The following is a 21,474-nucleotide window of genomic DNA, read 5'->3' on the forward strand; positions in this document are numbered from 1 at the left end:
AGGATGAACTTGAAGGGGGTTTCCAGTCAATTATAAAAAATATATAGTAGTATACTATTATTAACTTTATTTGAGCAGATATCGGCATGGAAGGTATTTTGGAGCCCAGGCACCATATAATGGCAGCCTCCTAATTTTTTTTCAGATTTTTCGGTTAGGTAGTTTCTGAGAAGGCCCCCTTAAAGGAATGATCACTTTCAACCTCCCGCACGCCCCACCTTTCCAATAAATGTCAAAATGAAGACCGGTTTCAAAAATTCAATTCAATTCAACATAACAGGATGTAACTTACTGAATGTGTGAGCGTTCACAATTTCCACCTTTCTACCAAATTTGTGTCAATCGCTATAATCGTCTCCGAGAAAAATGCGTGTGACGGACAGAGAGACAGACAGAATGATGAGGTCTACAACGGATGCACTTGCCCTAGTACCTAACACAGCTAAGATCGCACTTGACGAGGGCAAATGTGCAGATACTCGAGTCCCTAATCAATTTAGGCGTGGCGAAGTACCTGGTGCGTATCGTTGCCGACTTCCTAATCGATAGGATTCTGTGCTGCGAATCAGATGAAGAAATGAAAACATTCCAAACGACATGCAGAGTTCCGCAGGGGTCTGTCCTAGGGCCACTCTTGTGGATTATTATGTATAACGGAGTACTGGCGCTAGACCTTCCTACTGGTGTGGCCTCCATTGATTTCGCAGACGATATTCGTGTGACGGTTGTTGCACGCCTTCTCGAAGATGTCGAACTTTATGCAAATGAAGCAGTCTGTAAGATTAAATCCTCGTTAGAGAATGCTGGTCTGCAGCTCGAGAGCATAAGACGGAAGTAGTGCTTATTACCAAGCGGAGAAAGTGCACTTCCATGAAGATCAAAGTTGGAACGCAAGGGTGCAGCAACCAAGGCATATAACATCGGAGCGCTGGTTGCGAGAATGCTACCAAATATAGGTGGCCCAAGGCCGAGTCGTCGACTCCTTATTTCGAAGGTGGTCAGTTCGATCCTACTGTATGCAGCCCCAGGTGGTCTGAGGTGGCGGGGAGGAAGACGGGGCGGCAACCCTGTTGGATAAACCAAAACCAAGTGGCCGAGGAGAACCTCCACGTGGTGGCACCGGGAACCGCTGTATCACATTGGCTTGCCGGCCGTGATGCAGTAGGCGAATGCTCCAAGGACTAGCAAGGGCGATCAGACCCGAGTCTGCACGGGGACTCATCTGAAGTGGCTTCGGTCACGAAACCTTACCAGGTGTATACTGGTACCATGGGAACCGGGGTAGCCCCTGGACTCTTATACTTCAGAAGAATTCCTGTCGTATCTGAGTACAGCTCGATTGGTTGCGGTTGGCGCCCTTGTGGAAGTTTCATGGGGGCTGTGGTTGTGGTCGAGCGAGTATAGACCTTCGGGCCTCGACGTGGTGTTGCGTATCAACACGGGTGCCGTACTCCATAGTTCGGTAGAGATTTAGGTAATTCTTTCATCCACCAGTATGAATGCTAAGTCATGCACTTGGTATAGACTGATACCGTTGCGCTTGTCTCAGCGGGGCTCTGATTGTGGTCACAAAATCAATCCGTGCCTGAAGAGGGCCATAGGATTAAGTCTCAAGACAGGTACCTACGTTAAACACCGAGGACTTCACTGTATGCAGCCCCAGTATGGGCAGATGCACTGAAAAATATACCAAATAAGAGAAAGATTGGAGCTGCGTATCGCATAAGTGCACTCGGAACATGTTTCGCTTACAGAACAATATCCAATGAAGCAGCTTGCGTGATACCAGGAATAGTCCCGGCTGAAATCCTGGCGAAAGAAATACAACGACTTTACAATCGAACGTACCTCACAGGAGAATCTCCTGCCCGTCGGCGACAGTTCGCGCGAACTGAAACCGTCGCGGAATGGCAAGAGAAGTGGGACGAGTCAGAAAAAGGCCGCTGGACTCACAAAATCAAATGGGATATCCGGAAATGGATCGAGCGACCCCACGGTGAAGTAGATTTCGATCTAACTGAATTCTTGAGCGGACACGGAGGCTATCGGGCATATCTGTATCGATTTGGGCGTGATGATTCGCCATATTGCCCAAAGTGCCCAAATATTGCAGAGGACGCAGAACACGTCTTTTTTCATTGCCCCAGATTCGGTTTTAGTGGGTAAAAATCCCACACTCGCGTGCCCAGGCCAGAGTCTTTTGAAGATTTCCAATTCCTTAAAAAAAAAGACAGACAGTAAACCGAATTTAATAAGGTTTTGTGTTTACACAAAATCTAAAAAAATGGCTAGGAGGTGTAAAGACACACTGTCTTGTTTTAACTCAATTTCAGTTTGCTTGTTGGCTCGCTTATGTATATGATAAAAGACTGTGTGATGATTTATGTGGAAGGATCTTTTTAGTCTTAAACCCTACTTCTGTTAACATTAGATTTAAACCCTTTGATGAAGTGTATATGCTCAAAAGATTCAATTCTACATCCATCGATGATTATGTCATTATCACTATAAACGGGATTTCATTTGCCCATGTCTGAAGATGCTGTACATTAGAGCCCGAAAGACGAATTAACTCATCATTTGTTTACTTACCTGGTTAGTATCAGTTCAAACCTGTCAACGTAAACTCCATTGCAGTCGATCATACTGTGCCAACAACGAAACCAACGGAGAGATGTGTGGTCTTTTATTGAATCCCTTATCGGTTCAAGTAGGCACTTAGTTTACACTTGAGCTTATCGTTTCGGTGTGTTCTATGGCTTCCTAGAAGCAACAGAATTATGTTTAATTGCGCGTGCATCATAACGACGTTCACATAAATCTGCTCTAATTGCATTTGCATTGCAAGTGTAAACCATAAGTTTTGTATAAATGCTGCACAGCCTTCATACCTCGACTGTATATTTGAAGACGCAAAGTTTTGATTACGTTTGTAATTCAGATGGAACATAACCGCTACATCAAGAGCGGTTTAAGGCACTCTGATATTAATATGTGATGCTCACATACTTTTATAAGTTAATTTTATGTACCGCCTTCGCTTTCCGGAATTAAGAGATCGTGCCAAGAGGCACTTATCCGCTAATACATGTTTACGCGTATACTTGCATGGCTTTGGTTCGAGAATGAATGCGGTCATACATAAATTGAACAAAATGTCATGCAACTTATGAAACAAAGAACAAACAAATATAATAAAATGAAATGGAGAGTTTAGGAATGATATGTGAGTGCAAGATCAGCACAAATGTGAGCTTGGTGATATTTTATACTTCACAGTAAACAAATTTGTGAGTTGTATATAGAAAATTAATAATATTTTAAAATGTTAGGAATTGATTTTAAAGTAGGTCTCAATTTTAACAAAAGCTTGAGCTTCAAAGTAAAAAATTTTGTATGGTATTGTGCAGGTTGCAGACAGGATCGAATACAACATGAAATCATGTGTAAACTGTAAACTTCTTTATTCATTTCCAAAACATTATTTGGCTGCAAGAAATGTATGTTTTGATATTTCAACACGTTAATCACAAACAAGTTAATCGTTTGTATGTAGCTTCGTTCGAAAACTAAACACAACGTTTCAACTGAGTAAACCTGATATCTATGACTTTTTTTAAGTTTCTCTCCATTTTCGAGGTTTTGGGTAAAACAAAACCTTTTTAAAATCGATTTACTGTCAGTCTATCTGTCTGTCACATGCACTTTTCTCCGAAGCGACTACACCGCTTCAAACGAAATTTGGTTGATATGTGCGAGTTATGAAAAACCAACCCAAAAATCTAAAAAAATTCATGAATGAAATCTACCCTTCAAAATATGTCCCATTCCGAGATGTGCTCAAATAAACTTAGGTTTTGTTTTCCACAAAAATAGGGTTTTGTTTTCCACAAAATCGTAAAAATGTGGAACGCTTCACGACATATGATATTTGTTGAAAAGACGGGCATTGTAGAGGGTTCAAAATTATGATTTTTTTAACGGATCCATTCTCAAAAACTATCCAACCACAATCCAAATTTGAAAAAAAAATCATTCAGCTATACGGTGTCCAGGTCTCAAAATACTGTCTATATCGTATTTACTCAAATTCCGTTAATATTAGTATGTTACTATGCTTTGGGGGAAAATTGACTAGAAATCTCTCGTAAGTTTATGCTAGAGTAACAAAAATTGCAAGATGCAATAATATAGACTATAGTATGAAACATGCTATCCAAAATTTTGATCAAAATCGTGCCATTAGTAATAAAGTTAGAGTAGCTCAAAGTGTCTTTTCCGTGTAAATATACTGCAACCCAAAATATCATCATATATCAATATCACATTAAAGTGAGTAGTTTGATATGCTAAATGTACATAAAAATTACGGACTACATACAAATCGGAAAGTTTTGCATTCAAATATACTTATATCAGAAACAAACAAAATCCTTCATACCTGAAGCGTCTAGCTTCCGATTTCTCGACTTGTTTAATAATATGATAGTGGATTTCATTCGTTTCGCATAAAGTTTTCTTGTCTACAAACTCTCAAAAAAGGAGATTGGGAGATACTGTCCCGAAGGAAGCATAAGGTTGTTACTTTTCTCTTAAATTTGCTTACAAAAGGGCTAATATTATGATATTGGAATGCAATTTAATAATATTAGTAATTCAAGTTTATTTTTCTCATATCTAAATCATAATTAGTTCTCAATACAACCATTTGTCCATTCAGGATAAAAGACTGCTGCTTAGAATAAATATTCTTTCGATCAAAAACATGACGCGCAACTTGGTAAATAATTTAATTGAGTGGGCAAATCAGCTAAGAATTTAAGAAAAACTTCTACATCAAGTAATATTCATTGCCCGTAAATTTGCTTTTAAGTGAAAGTACACCCCTAATTTCTTGAGGGATTATCGAATCTAAAATTCTAAATTGGTAATCATTTCCCTCTAAAAATATTAGGCAGTTGTTCATTCTGAGAACGTCCTACGACATCCAAACATACATGTCTTCATTTCGAATAACCCCGAACCTAATTAATGTTTTTCGTTATCCACTAAACATATGTATATGGACATACAATTTTACATATATTGTAGCCATTCAAATGATGTGCCATGGGATCTGGCTCGTTAATGGATTTGTAGGATTGTGCACGAGCATTGTCTGGGAGCCAATTAGTCCTTAAGGAAATGTCACTGTTCTGATATGGTTTGTGTCCGAAAATCGGAAGGAATTGGATGCGGGCTCATATCATTGCTGTTTTAATGATCGTCAGTTTGATTAGGAGACAGCTTCCAATGTAATTTAACAATACATAACATGTGTGCAAATGCACTAACGCATATCTTTTCAACCGACCCATGTTTATTTATTTTTTTTATTAATGTCATGCTGCTTTTAAATAACGCCTTATTTCTTACTGTTTTTTCTTCGTTTCAGTGCAATTGGGGATGTAAACTGTGGGAACAAGCATTGGAGACGTCTTGTCAAATTGTTTGCGTAAGTATTGTTTGTATTATATTTTTGTTCAAGGTCAGAAGACCATCAGTTCATCAAGTCCTTTACATAAGAAATAAGTACAAACTATCAGAGTTGTTGGATACTTTAATGGAATATCTTTCCAAAAAGTGAAAAATCAACTGGAACAGATTATATTTAATTAAGAACTTAGACTCATTTTGCCCCTTATTCAAATTGATTTACTTTGTGTCTGGCTTTCATACACGAAATCGGAGTAGAGAATTCGCCTACGAAACTCCAATTTGGACAAAATTATTAGTATTAATCAAAAGTTTAGGGGTAAAATAAAATGAAAAAATCATCAAAGTTGACTCAAGTCGTCGTGTCTATGGGAAAAGGTTTTTATCTTCATCTAGTCGGATCACCAATATGTAATGCAATTCATTTTGTTGAAACTTCGTCAGAAAAAATAGCTAGGTATGATGAATGCCAGATTACACAAGAAGAAGAAGAAGTTTGGCCCCGAGCCTTTGTTCTGTGCTATTGGAAAGATAAAAGTTACCTGTAATGTATCTAAGATAACGTTGAAAGCTTGATTGAGCGAGTGCAAATTCATCTTCACCTGCTTTTCACTGACTTCAAGAGGAAGGAGAGTGCATTTGGAGTGCTCCATGTAACAGGTACATTCTGGAGAAATTAATAGATATTAGCAGAATGATATTTGACGACAGAAAATATTACATTATACATCGACTTTCCATCCTGGCGGAATATGAAGTCCAAGCCAAGTTCATCAGCTGCAGCTGTCGTTGATGCGATTTCTTCTCGTTATAGGCAACATTCTTCACGCTTCAACCATTATACTTTTCTCAAACGCGTGAAAGGCGCCGATCAATTTGGTAACTTTGTTTCTATTGATGGTGGCATCGAACTTGATGCTACTCAACACATTAACAACGTAAGATGTGAATTTGCTATTTGTCATTACACCAGGATGGCCAACTGGTAGGTCGCCCTAGAAACTGATGGTGAAGAACAGAGCAGGGTAAATGTACCCTTTCCGAAAGCCTTGAAAGGAAGTCGACAGCGAATACAATAAATATATATGTAATAATCTTCATTTCCTTACATTGGCTCTGGATTTAGAGAAGAAAATACAGCTTTTTTAAGGCCAGCACACCAATGTCCTTACTGTTCCTTCATGGGTAGTGATTGCCAATGTTAATCGAAAGCTCCAAGGTGCACGTGCCTGTGTAGTGTCTATCATCAGGCTACTCCGGCTACACACACATCGTATGGATTGGATCTCCGTTGATGTATTGATTACAAAGCGAAGCGGCAGTGAATTTGTTATAAACTATGAAACGACCACCTCGACCTTTAGAAGTGGTTCAATTTTAACTCAAAATGTGGAGGTAATCTAACTGGGGCAATATACCCGTAGAAATGCTGCATCATTTTCATTTTTTGGGATTTTTTGTAACACAAAACTTTATTAAAATTAATTTACTGTCCATCTATGTTACATGCAGTTTTTTTAGAAATGGTTACTCGTATGTATACGAAATTTTGTGGAAAGGTACGAACTGTGAACCCCCATGCATGCAGTGAGTGACATTGTTTTACGTTGATTTTAAAGGAGGCTCCATATGCATGCAAAGGGGGCGAGCATTGGTATTTTCCAAAGCTAGCCTCAGTTATGACATTTGTGGTATTGCAAAATGGAGGCTAGAAAGTGATCATTTCTTTCACGCGCCCCTTCTCAGAAACTACGAAACCTAAAAACCTGAAAAAAATCAAGAATGGCACTATACGGTGCCTAGGACCAAAAATATCCTTCTTATATATTCAAATAAAGTTAAGAATAGTATATTACTATTTGCTTAAGAATCATAAAATTGACCATAATATAGCCTATAATATGAGGCATGATACTACTACTAAGTGTGGTGGAAATCATACTATTACTAACAAAGTTATAATACTTAAAGTGTTCTCTTCTGCGCAAATTTACTGCAATCTAAAACTTTGAATGTCAGTGTCGCACTAAAGTGAACTGTCTGGCATAATACAACAGCAAATGGGACAAATGTCCACTCAAATACTCTTATATAAGAAACACAAGAAACCTTGCGTACCTAGACCGTTGAGCTTCAGTTTGATGCTTTCGGTATGAAGGGTTTTGAATATTTATTATTTAAAAATATTTAAATGCGCTACTGTTTTTTTTGTATTTAGGTCGGGCCTCTCTATTATGTCACTATTCCGGGTCCGAGAGGAAAGCAGGTGATTATGCTTTCCTCCCCCTTTGATTAGGCCTGGGTAACCTACTTGCTGTTATACTGCACATCTCCTGTGTTCGTTATCACCTTCGTCTCGGCCTTACTATTGCTGGATGTTTGGTAGCCTCTATATTGCAAGAGCTCGTTGATTAACGGCACCGCATACAAGCCGGCCTAGGTGTGATGATGTAATTCTCAATTCTAACGAAAATCTAAGTTCTTTTATGGTGCTTTGTGAGCATTTTTGTAGCTTTTTTCGCCGCAAATTTCTATTTTCACTTGAGTACAACTCAACATCGTTAAGATGTTTTGTCATCACAAGCAATGTTACCTTTCACGATATCCATTTGTTGAAGGTTAAGTACGTCATTGTACCTGACGTTGCATAATAGCGAAATACCTGTAGAAGTAATGCTCGTTGAGTCAATCATCAGTGTCGTACTAAAATCTTTAGGTCGTTGTCGAGAAAACGAATGAGAGAATGCATCTCAGTCTAATCCGTCCGTAATATCCGATCCATATATTATTAAGAGGATGTCTAACAAGTTGACTTCGGAAACTGTCTGGGCGACTTTAACTTTATTTATCCATTCCAGTTGATATCTATCTTAATTCCAGGCATATGGTGCTTTCAGCAATTGGCTATTATGTAAAACATCCATACCATTGTACATGAATATGAGGTCCTGCCGCATTCGTTGACAATGTGGCCTATATATCGCCATGCCTTCATTTTCGATGAAACCGACTAGTACACTTTTATATGTGTTCATGAGGTATTCACTCATAATAAAGACTGTGTAGAGAAAATCGGGACTTCAGGGCCGAATACGCCGAATATGTTGTTTAACAAACTTAATCTGTTTTTTCTCGACCTTTGAGAAATCTCCGAGCCCAAGGAGAATCAACCCTTCCCCTCCCCTCTCATCAGGTCTGTCTACTTTTCATGAAGGGCTAAACAGAAAACATATAATTTCACTGTGACGAGGAGCTGAAAGCTGTAAAATATGTTTGCCAAAGTGCAACCGTTAATCGCATTAGAGGAAGACTTGGCTTAGCTTTTCGGAGCCCATGGTCTTGTGAGGAATACGCCTATTACCGAAAGGGTCATTAGTTTGCCTAAACCAATTATAGACGCTCGGTAAGTCTTTTAAGCAGTTATCCTACAAACTGAAATTTGTGCAGTTATCTAGGTCTTTAAATCAAATGTGGAAATTTAATTACCTATTGTCTTGGAGGGTGTTAGAGCACTTCATTTCGAGAACATAACTGTAGCCTTGGAGGCAATGTGATCTATATTGCGCTTGCCCGGGGGATTATGGCATACTTCAATTTAACTCAGGCACTCACTGTGTCGATTGATACCCGACATTCAGCTTATGGTAGAAATTCTTTTACAATCAGGATTTTCTTAATGTGAAAAATTAGAGCTCTAACCATTACGCCATCCGGGTATTGTCAAACGAACGGAGCTAGGGTACATATTTGGATATTATCAGCAATGATAAGTATAGACGACAGAGGGTATAGAAAAAGCAAATGGAATAAGGAGTTCAATAGTTTATAACACTATTGTATTGGGTTTACCAAATTGAGTTGGCTCAGGGAGAAATCAGTGCCATCTTCATCATTTTCCAATTTCAAATGTTCGCTTATCCTCAACGGGACAGAGAAGCGTACCGAAGCCAATGAGTGCCTCCCGTATGCCCTTGTAAAGAGAGTAAGCAATGCGGGCGGACAATAGATACCAGGTGGTATTCAACAGTGGATTTCGTTAGTTTAAACCGATTAACAACATTTAAAAGAAGGGTCGTTAAATATAAAGGAAGTGCTCGAGAGCAAAAAGGATTTGTAAGAAATGAAAAAATTAGTATAATAACTCTTTCGGAACTAACAACCCCCCTTAGATAGCGAAGTTGGCTCCTTGAATCAGTTTCGGATTGTAAACTGTAATAGTAAGGTTTTAAAATAATTACTGTCTTGGCGCACTATTGCCGTTTCGGTCGGCCTTTAGTTTCTTTTTTGTCTACTTCGGTGTTTAGTTCAGTTTTAGGGTCTCTGTTATGATCAGCTCTAATGGCTTGACCTTATGCCAACTTTCGTTAAGGTTTCATAACATGGCAACATGGCCTAGAAGGATAATTATGTGCCCCCTATATTATCCATTTTTCATTGAAATTTATATTCTGGTCCCCAAGGAAACTCCGAGCCTGGGGGGAATCCCTCTCTCCAACCCCTCTTGTTAGGCCTGCATAATGTGTATCCATTTAATGTATTAGACTGTTTATATTCATAATTATATAATAGTAAAATTTTATGAAGCTTGGCTGTTAAGAAAACAATAGCACACTTGCAAGCGTGTGGATGGTGACGTTTTGTCCGCCTAACGTTTATAGAAGTTTGGAGTTTGTGTCAAGTGCCAACGTGTGGAGCCGGCATTAGACTGAAAGAAAGTGCTCATTTTCGACATATTATTCTGATCGAATTGATTCGTTCGATCGTCGAATTTTGATGAGGAACATTTAAATGTTGTGCTTCATTAAATCCCTCCCCAAACGACAGGTGAATTAAGTAAAACGTTGAAATGTGACTATATAACTGAAGTTTGTTTGGAAATTGGGTGATAGCGCTCTTCTTATGGCTCGGTATCGTGTAAATGTGTAAATCGTTGACATCACCAATCACTTTTGTCACTTATAGGCACAGGAGATGAAAAATATAGTCTCTACATCAATTCCACGAGAAAAACAAGGTCTTCATTCATAAAAGAGTATGCTCTACATATAGTGGAATCAAAACGGTATCGTTTGTTATGAATTGCTTTCTAGAACTGTAGCAATTAAAGCTGAACTTTATTACAGACTACTTTATCGGTTTCATGCCGCAATACTACTAGAAAAACGAAATCAAGTGATACATATTGCATCACGACAATGTTCTATTTAACACAGCAAACGTTACTAAATTGGCCATTCGAGAGTCCGGATGGCAAGTTTGTTTCCGTATCCCATAAATTCACAATCTTCTTGCGCTCTTTCAAACGCATTATGTCGAATATCCTTCCACAACAATGTCCACATCCAAAGTGGTGTTTTTTTGTTGTTTTCAGATTCTCCGATTTCATAGTTCCCGAAAATGGGACTTTGATTTATAACTGCTTTTTACCACCCCTACTTCACCCTTTTATAACCAATTACAAAACTACGTAAAGAACTCCTCCTTTACATATAAGGGGTCCTTCCGTTAAATTCGGCATACTCCCATTTACTGCATGCACAGAGGTTTATATTTCCAACATCTCATGCAATTTCATATCAATAAGTACAGCTTGTAGTGCCCGCGGTTTTGCTACATGTGCAGTACTTTATTCTCCTCTTCCAGAGACAATCTTAAAAGGGAATGCATGTAATAATATGTAATATTCCATTTTAACACCTCTTAGCTTTCCCGGTCGAAAGTGAACGTTGATCTTGCACATAAACTTGTTCAGGTCACATATTATTGGATGCAGGCCTAAGGTTTTGCTTCTGGTTGAGGCGACTGAAAATGTATTTTTGCATTGAGGAGAGCCGGCCGATGTATGGACAGCTAATTAGCTGGACTGGGGATGCAGAGGAGCGTGGTAAGCGGAGTTGAAGAGTCGACGAGGACAATTTCGTTTTGTGGTATTGCAGTAGGAAAGTGGAAAGAATCAAGGTTTGCGGTGTATTTTGAACGGTTGTTCCACTGTTTCCTGTTTAAGGGGATTGCATTAACGTTTTAAAGCCGAAGTTGCTTTTGATGACCAGCTGTGCAAAGATTTGAACGCCTGAGGATGTCAAATCAGTACGGATCGAGGTTGTTATCCGTCGTGGATTTTTAGGCTCGTGCGAACCCCCTTTTTGTTTTTTTTTCAGGATCCGGTGCGAACTCACGTAGGCGAATTTTTGTAAAATGACACGTGAGGGAATTATTCGAAGGACCCCTCGCATTTTCCCGAGCCTGGCTGGCACAGAAGCGTGCAATCACGTGTCGACGGAGCACTTCGATGGAGTTTCAATATTTGCAGGCGAACCTTCAAGGTCAATTTTTTATCTTTTTTGGTATTTGGAATAGTTCTCCCCTCTTTGCTCTGGCCGCTTAGGATGGTTTTTTGGCCACCGCATCATTACAAGTGAAACAAGCAAACAGACAGTAAATCAATTTGACTAAGGTTTTTGAATTTCCGATTACCGTTTTCCGCACAGACCCGCCAACCCAAGAATATCCTGCATATAATTTTAATAAAATTTTACCCACGATGGATTTTAACTTGAACAACCATATTTTTTTTATACTACTTTAAGAAAATGAGTTGACAGTATATGACAGTTGAATTTGTCTTTATTTTTACCATACAGAATAGAAGCAGCGATGAGAATATGGAACCGAAGGAAATGTACTGCGTTATGGGGTGTAATGATGCTCAAAGTCGATATTTCAGATGGCTTCGAACTGAAGTTGGTATTCCACGTGCCCCAGCGTTGGTTCCAGACACGTTGAATGCTACTTCATTGACATTGGAGTGGGAGATCCCACCGAAACTTATAGACCTGACACTAGGTAGGTCGTTCGTTCCCAAAAGTTACCTAGTCCAATGGCGTTACGAGGAAGTGGATGGAGATTGGAAATTTTGCAGAAATCAAAGTATGGGACGGAATTCGACAGTTCGAGTGGATAATTTGCAGCCATATACGAGATATCGAGTACGTATGCAAACTTTGGCTACCAGTAGCAAAAACTTATTGGTAAAACGATTAGAAATTGATAATGCTTTTTTAAATTGTGTAGTTTCGAGTAGCATTGCCGTTATCCCGAAAAGAGGATGAAGTTCTTATATCGGAGCAGAGTGTAATCATCACCACTTTACCACAGGGTCCACCAAAGTCAAAACCTTTAATTGTAAGAGCTGTTGCCGTTGATCATACCACGATATCAGTTTCATGGGAACCCGGACCATTTCCCAATGGTCCAATTTTGTCATATTCGCTGAGGATCAAAGATTTATCACTTACCGGGGAAGATGGTGTTTTCAAGGTTTTTATTAACATTCATTTACCTATTACATATCTATCCTCCTTTTTTTCCTTCTGCTACCTGTTCTACTTTTTACCGAAAAATTTCTTCTATAGCAGCATAGCGTCAATACAGAATGATCTGCTAATGACATGTGATTTTATAGTTGGGTAGGTAAAATTTGACTTGCCCTAAATAAATTGGCTTTTGTCGCTTCGTCGAAATGCTTACTCAATTTTGACAAGAATTACTGTAGAGCTAATGTGGCTTTTCTTTCTTCTGTTTTGTAAATAATACAATTTCTAATTTGCTACATTAAAAGTTGATGAAAATCATTTTGCAAATGCACATACGTATACATGTAGCACTATGTTTAAATAATTTAAGGGGGGAAACCACATTAGGAGATTTTCGGAGTCGATATTTTTTTGTTATATAGATTATAGAAATTTCAAAGCGTTTATGGGGTACAAGGTCGGGGTCCACCACCACGTTTGTCGTAATTGTAGTTTGTCCACAATTAAGAATGAAAAGTGTCTTCACATCCAAAAGGGGATTTTTTAAACAATTTCACATTTACGGGAATGGTATAGTTCTTTACAAAATTGCCAAGAATATGAACCAACAATTGGGATGATATCACATTTTTAAGGGTGCCTTGGTTTGAATAATTAGTGAAAAAGTGGTGAATTTTTTTTAACACCTGCAAAATTGTTGATTTTGACTATTTTGCATTAAGGTTCATGTTCTGAGAAAATAAGTTGATGATGTAAAATTGGAAGCTTTTTGGTTTTAGATAAAATTTGGAGTCGCTACACGTCCCGCAGTTGGAGAACTCTATTTACTACCTTCAGCGGAATATGGTCGCGTAACTCTTTTATTTATTATTATAAATTTTTCAAAAAAAAATCTGAGAAGATGTTCGGAATTTAGCTAATATAATGTCCATATTTGACTGAATTCCAAATAATTCTTGCCACTAAAAAAATTACAAAAAAGTTAGTGAAGAAAGGCCTTCTAATGTGGTTTCCCTCTAAAATGAAGAAACACGCTTACTTTCCTAAATAACCGTTGTAATATACATAATATGTTGTTATTGAATAATAAGTTTGTAGTGTAATTTATTTGCCGGTAGCGAAATATGCGTCCATAAGCACATTTTGGCATTTTAATCTGTAAATAACTTATGCCTACATACGATGGTGCAATGGCCAAGTTGGTTGATTTCCAGCCTCTCGATCTTGTGCCCCAGGTACGAATCCTTATTGCGTCGTCGATGTTTGTATAGGTTTATCACTTGCGCAGCATTGAGTGTGATATAATGAATCTGATGCACAAAAAATATTATTTAGGCAAAAATAAGAATACGAAATATGATTGGAGAATACAGGAGGCGCACTTCACATGTAGCATATCAATAACTTGTTTTTGACCCCGAAAGGTTCGATATCAAGCGGTTGAACTATCTAGCAACAACTCTGAGCTTCCTGAAATGTTTCGAATCTAGTAACCTTCACATCTGACGCTAGTACCCCAGTACGGACTATCCCCAACATCACCTATTCTCCCACATCTATTGAATCCCTGATGATTGTTCCTCAACTAACCGATGCAATATTACGTGAATGGTTTTTTAATTGCATGTCGCTTCGATGCTTACCTTGACTTGAATAGCGTCTGTTGTGTATTGTCGGTGCCGACAATAGTGCAATGGTACCGTGGTATCGCCACCTACGCGAAAGCATAGGAGCTTACTTTAATTAAGGCTCACACTGAAGCAATAATAATCGTAGATTGGAGAAATCGCATGTGCTGGTCTGTTATTCTAATTAGGAGATGACTTGAACTGATTGCATGCGCATCAAAGAACGAATCTGTAAAAATGTTGCTTAAAATAAATATTTTAATTATATTTCTTGATTTTTTAGTTGGTTGGGGTTTCATTTTTAATCGCCGCTCTCTTTCTTCAATGGTTACGTAAACGGTAATTGGTTTAATTGTACTTTGGGCACGCGATGATTGCTTTCATAATTGGCAGTCATCCGAGTTGATAACATGCCGTGGGTTTGTTACTCGTAGTATGTGTTAGAAAACACCCATTATGCTTTGCTTTCAGAAAAAAATCCCGATGTTTAACCTCCTTTTGTGTTGCTTCCCATATCTTCTTTTTTACTTGAACTTTTGATTTGCCTGAGTTTGAAATTAAAAAATTGGATATGTGAGGAGAGCAAAGTACACGGTGTCTGCTCATTAAAAAACATATTTTTAATGTGGATTTATTGTTATATACTTCGTTTCATCTTCACTGAGTTTTCTTTCATAGACTGTCATATGAGACCTGGACTTGGTAAGCGCAAACATCTTCGAGATGTTCCACTATGCCAACTTGCAACAATACAAAATATTTTAATTGCTTGTAATTTGACGGTAGTGGTTCAAAGTGAGGTGTTGATGGATGCAAGGTTACTCAAAATGAATTAGTCTTTATTGAATGAACTTTTTTATTAAACTTCCGGCGGTCGAGACCACCTGAATATTTCTTAATTTAATATTTGGATTAAAAACGGTAATGACAGATTAGGTGCCAATAAGCAAAAAGTAGAAATTTGCGGACTGTTGTCTATAGATGAGATGGCAGCATGGACTATTTGATTTATATATACTTATATATACTAACATTCTGTTAAATAATTATATATGCAAATCTTTGAGAAGAATTTTAATTTAATTTTTTTTTTTTGTGGAATTACGTTGGTGGAAATAAACTGAAAAATAAAATTCATTCTAAAGGTATAAATTTAAAGAAAAAAAAAACATAAAATTCGAAACTACATAGCAAAAAAAGGGTAGGGGGGTATAAACTTTTGATTTTATCAATTTATCGGGCCCACTGGAGAAATAGCGGCGCATTCAAGTTTAAATCGATTAGATGGGGATGTCAGGTGTATTTACGAGACGAGCAACTGTTGTTGGATGAACATTTACGAACACCTTAAATTGTAAAAGTTTTCGCCTCACTGAGTGGGGGAAAAATAACACTGAAATTGGGTGTGAGTGTTTACCCCATTGCCCAGAAAGTAAGAAAACTGAAAGGAAAACAGCGGGTTTTCTGTGGATGTCATAGATTATTTATGAATTCTTAGAAACAAACAATTCCTGAAATAATCTTAAAATAAACGTTAACTCTTTCAAACAAAATTATGGTTTCTTTCCCCTGAAACCTATCTCTAATGACCAGAAGGAAACGTAAAAAATATAAATACGAAAAAGTAATACAAAAATTGAGACCTTTTGGTAGAATTATCCCAGGTCCAATCAATAGTCAAATCAATAAATTCTAATCGACTCCAGGGAGGTCTTCATGAAAAGATAAAGTGTCCTTCTGAATCAAAGGTTGGGTCAACTTGATTTTAACATCACCAATAAAGAAAAAAATGTGCTTGGCGGTTTCCGAATCGTAGGCTGTTAGGAATCCTCTTAAAGAACAGTCCTTCGAATCGCTCATTGTAAACAGTAACAACTCTGACGACGAAAAGCCAAAAAGAAAACTTTGTTTTCCCTGTGCTTTGATCACAGCAAAATTCTCTTTTTATAGCTACTGGATCTCATTGTTGCTTCTCCCTTTTTATTTTTGGTGTCAGGATTTCCTTTCTCATCACTCGATCGTGCTCGATGTGGTGTGGAAGTGAGGAGAATTGATTCTAAACCTCTTCTTGATCTTTTTCGTCGAATTTGTATCTTAGAAAGAGGACTGATCCCTGGTCCCTGGTGCAATAGACTACTTTGGTTTATCGGTTGCAGGGGGAGTAATTGAATCAACAATGGCAGAAACTAAAACTGTTTCATTAGACTGACTGGCATCATCTTTGATTCTGGTTCCAGCATGATCCTGTTGTCTGTGGTGGTTAGCATTCTCTTCTTGTGCACACCAGCCATTTCATCCACGTTAAAAGCTATGAATTGACGTTCGCCTGACTCTAACTCCTCTTCGTTTCTTTCTTCATCTCCGCTCTGATTAGTAATTTCTGAAAGCAGAAAGTCAACCTCAGTGAACTTGTTGCGATCTAGAGGAATAAAACCGTTGAAACCGTTTACAGTGTTTACAGTGCTTTCAAAAAGGCAGCTTTGAAAACACCGGTTACATCATAAATGCTTTGGGTTAGACAAGCGTGTCAAACGCTCCAGTCATCCGCAACAGAATCATAAAATGCCTTTAATGGCCTGGGGGTTGTGTTTTATGGTTGTGTCGTGGAGACTCAAACTATGAATGTTGTTATCCTTACCAAATGAAAAAGCTTCAAGGCGGATATAGGATGTGTGGTTATCAAGGGTTTATAAACTTTTTGAACTGGTCCAACCATTTAAGAAATGTTGGAGTGTTCATGTAACCCTTATCACTAACTCCGATTTCGCTACTTGTAGTCCATCTTTTATGAGCAGGGATTTTTTACGTTTCGTGGCGAAAATAAAGAATGGTGGAATATAGTGAGTGTTAGCCAACAATTAAAGACAATGAACGGTGTCTTGCGGTAATGGAGACGAAGATATTGCATTGGACAAGTGGCGGACACGTTTTGATTACTTCCGAAATGAGGATATCCGCAACCGATATGGGGTTGCATCGATCGTGGAAAAACTGCGAGGGAGGCGTATTCGATGTTATGGTCACCTAATTTCCGCTAACGAGAATACACTTGCCAAGATTGGCCTGAACATCGAAGTAAGCGGCTAAAAGGTCGGCCGAAACAATGACTTGATACGCTGGATGGGGATTTGAAAGCCTCCTGATGGCATCCAGGTGAGTCTTTTGATATAATCAAATGGTGCCACCGATCACGACTAGCCGACCCCGCTTATAAACGGGAGCAAGACTGAAGAAGGAGAAGAAGAAGTAGTGTTCATTATAAACTACGTTCAAAAATATAACAAAGTGTAGTAGAAACATATATTTTGCAAAAACAATTATAATAGCAACTAAATAATAGCTACTTATTATGAAAAATTATTCATGTTCTTAAAATTAGTTGAAAAATGTGAGTGGCTCTAATAATTTAGCCACCCTCTGTATATAAACAAAAAGGAAAGGAGTCAGAAATAGCTTTTGCACATATATTTATTTAACAGGATGTACATTGGCATTTGCCTGAAAGTGCTCATAGTCATCATTTAAATACGAGTATAATATTTTTGTTGTTTTCCTATTAACAGATTTTTATTTTAGTCGGCTCGGTGCTCTTCCTAACTGTATTCTTCGGCTACCAAATCCAAACTAATCGATTAACTTTTTATATATAATATATATATTTCCAAATACAAACGCGGTGCTTGTCTCCTGAGTAGAAGTTCGACTTCGCCAATTATTCTTGAAATACATATAATTTGTCTATTATTCATATGGATCGCAGCTAGATGGATAAAGTTATATACTTATAAAAAACGGATATCACTTTTCTCAAAGTTGTCTGGTCAATTAATTTTTCTAAATTGCAGCACCAGATGATGATCAAATCGGGGTTTCACAATAAATTAGTTACCACAGATTCCAGTCTAGTTCTTTGTTTTGGTTTTATGCATGTGTAACTAGAATTCCGGGAAGAAGTGTAAATTAATTGATATTAACACTAAATTCTAACCAATTCTTACAATTGAATGGAACATGCTCCACTGAAGGCATTTCCGCTAAAATTTTAATCGGGCTAATTAACATCCGCAGCGAATTTGTTAAAATTTAGAAGCATGCCAAATTGATAGCTTCATTCATTCACTCTGTGCTGTCTGCTTGCCGCCATCTATTGTCTTCATTTATTCTATGACTTCATTTTCTTCTGATTGTAAATCAAATTTTGATTCATAAAAAAGATTCATAAAGCTTTGTTTCATTTACAAATAAAACAGGATATACCTGTCACGGAGAATACCGTGAATTCCTACATGTTTTCTAAGTTGCTGCCGTTTCGAAATTATTCGATTTATGTGTCAATGTTGAATGCGGAAGGAGAAGGCCCTGCGGCGGAAACTACTTTGAGCACACCGAATGAACCGACCGTGAAAGATAATGAACCAGAACCTACGCTAATTCTAGGATCTGAATATTCCATTTTATCACAAGGCGCAGATATTTTGTCGGAACCCCAAAAGGTATTTTATCGGAGCGAGCATCGGATTGTAGGAGTCGCTATTCACGTTGCCAAGCAATTAGTCTTTGTTGCAGAGGAGAATGGTTATGTCTTCAGGTAAGTGTTTTTTCCTGTTTCACGTAATTGGAATGATAACAAATAAAATGTCAACTTCAATGTCGATAGTAGTTCTAACAGCCTATAAGGAGATATGAAGATTTTGCTTTACTTAAATTCCTGGATGATTGACCTAAAATAAAAGGTACGATTATCGAAAGAGCCCCCCTCCCGGTCAGGAATGTAGAAACCGATTAAATGCTACTCCTGGATTCAATACGGTGGAACTACTCTGGGTACCTGGTTACTGTAATATATAAAGCGAAATGGAATTCCGAATGCCTTAGCAAAAGGGGATTCAATTTCCACTATGCTGAGTCCGGAACTGGAATTGGAGTCTCAGTAGCATTGGCTAGAGAACGTATGATCTGCATACTATACAACAGGATGATTTTTATATTGGGTTTAGAGGGACATGCATGTGAAAGGGGAGTGTAAGTTTTTTTTTATCCGAGTGTGGTCATGTAGGGCATCAAATAAAATGGTTCAATTCGTACTTTTTAAAACCAGCCCAACTTTTCATATCAACTAGTAGCCAAGGATCCAAAATATTCATACCATAAAGTGTACCAGGTCTCGTTCTCAGAACATATCCAATCTAAAAATCTAATTATGGGAAGTTTCCAGGAAACCCTCTATAATTATTACCAAACTTAGCTCTTTTCCAACTTGCCGGCATAGCGCTATACATCAATTTCACAATAAATTTAACGAGCTCAGATACAAAAAACCCATATATGTACACGTCCTATAGGAACATCTTATTTTGTATTTTCTAATTTTTTAAGGTTTTGTTTGCAAAACATACGCACTTTTCTCAGAAAAGGCTATACCGATTGACACGAAATTTGGTGGGAAGGTGGGAACTGTGAACGCCCAGACATGCAGTGAGTGATATCCTTCTACGTTGAGATTTAGGAGGGAGGGGGGGGGGGGGTCCCCATGTAAAAGGGGGATGTAATAATTTTTTTCACCGAATATAGTCATGTGGAGTATCAAATGAAAGGTCTCGATTAGTACTTTAGAAGCCGGTCTTAGTTTTGATATTTGTTAGAAAGACAGGGAGTGAGAGGGGTGAAAAGTGACGATTTCTTTAACGGACTCATTCTCAGAAACTATCAAACCGAAAATCTGAAAAAAATACATGAAGCTCTATATGGTGCCCAGGCCTCGAAATACTCTCCATATCGGTATCTGCTCAAATTAAGTTAATAATAGTATATTACCATATTTTGGGGGGAAATTGAGTAAAATCCTCCTTAAGTTTATCCCAGAGTTATAAAAGTTTGTAGTAGTATAAAATATAAATATAAATAATCATACTATTAGTAACAAAGTTACAGTAGCTCAAAGTTGACTTTACCGTGTAAATTTACTGCAACTGAATATCGTTATCACACTGAAGTGGGTAGTCAGACATGCTAAATGCATATACATAACGGGCTACGTACAAATAGGATAGTCCTTCACTCACAGAAGAAGCAAACAAGACCTTTCATACCTGAAGCGCCCAGCTTCCGGTTTCTTGACTTGTTTCAATTATTTGTAGCATCAGTCTCTGTTTTTCGAGGCGAAACATGTACAATATATATGCATAGAAAGTTTGCGTGTAGTGCCACAGTGCGCGGGGGGATTCTCGCTCACTAAAATTAACCGCATTTCAACGCCTCGTTAAGTATTACTTCGCAGTGAAAGCCTCCGTTTCGCTTCCCGGGCTTGACCCAGTTCCTGCAGCTTTTCTTGTATGGCAATTACTGTTGCGTTTATCGCACTCCAATTCGCTTCCAAATCCACCACCTCATCACTCTCCTCCATAAGATTGTGGGGTCCGATAACTGTGTTGAGGGCCCTGTGAGAACTGTATTAGATGGTAATTTAATTCTCTGTGTTTTCGCATCTTTCAATATACATGATCAAAGTATAGGTCTAGCGGCCTTTTTAGGAATCATCCCACCGTTGCTCATCTCCTGTATAGCTCCTTCCTAGTGGATTTTCCGAAGCCCGCAGTCACTTCGGCCGGATTCGCCCTTTTTCTTCGGTAGAGACAGTGTGCCTTATTCGCTAGATGATCCAAAGGAATTATTCCCGCACACACATAATGTCTCACCAGATACTGTCCTATATGCACTGCACACCCTCAGCGGCCGGTGTGTTGAACTTACCTTTCCTTGGTTCACTGTGTTATCCAGCTCACACGCCCAGATAGGAGCCACGTATAGCAGGATGGATTTCATCAGCAGCGGCCATCGATCATTACCCCCAGATATGATCGATTTTGAAACGACATCATGATTAACAACCCGGATTTTGCCAGTATTGTTTTTCCTGCAATTATTAATACGGACCGCCGTCATCTTATCTTCCGCCAGGTCCAGTTTTACCATTTGAAGCCATGCTTTGATGGCATAAATGGTTTCGCTTGTATACAGTTCCACGTCCTGGGGGTGTTACACAATTACTGCCATCGTTA

General features: G+C 38.3%; 1 protein-coding gene across 3 annotated transcripts in view; it reads left to right on the forward strand.

Annotated features, from left to right (window-relative positions):
• LOC119656784 (protein sevenless) overlaps window positions 1–21,474 on the forward strand; it is a 97,594-nt gene that overhangs the window by 58,733 nt on the left and 17,387 nt on the right. For 2 of the 3 annotated variants that reach the window (XM_038063370.1, XM_038063371.1), the window contains exons 3-6: window positions 5,435–5,494; window positions 12,117–12,461; window positions 12,547–12,792; window positions 18,667–19,004. In XM_038063370.1, the coding sequence (XP_037919298.1) occupies window positions 5,435–5,494; window positions 12,117–12,461; window positions 12,547–12,792; window positions 18,667–19,004 (989 nt within the window). The remainder of the gene's footprint in view (window positions 1–5,434; window positions 5,495–12,116; window positions 12,462–12,546; window positions 12,793–18,666; window positions 19,005–21,474) is intronic. The other variant, XM_038063372.1, reaches the window with a different exon arrangement.

The sequence above is a fragment of the Hermetia illucens genome, chromosome 5 (assembly GCF_905115235.1).
Source record: "Hermetia illucens chromosome 5, iHerIll2.2.curated.20191125, whole genome shotgun sequence".
NCBI classification, from domain to species: domain Eukaryota; kingdom Metazoa; phylum Arthropoda; class Insecta; order Diptera; family Stratiomyidae; genus Hermetia; species Hermetia illucens.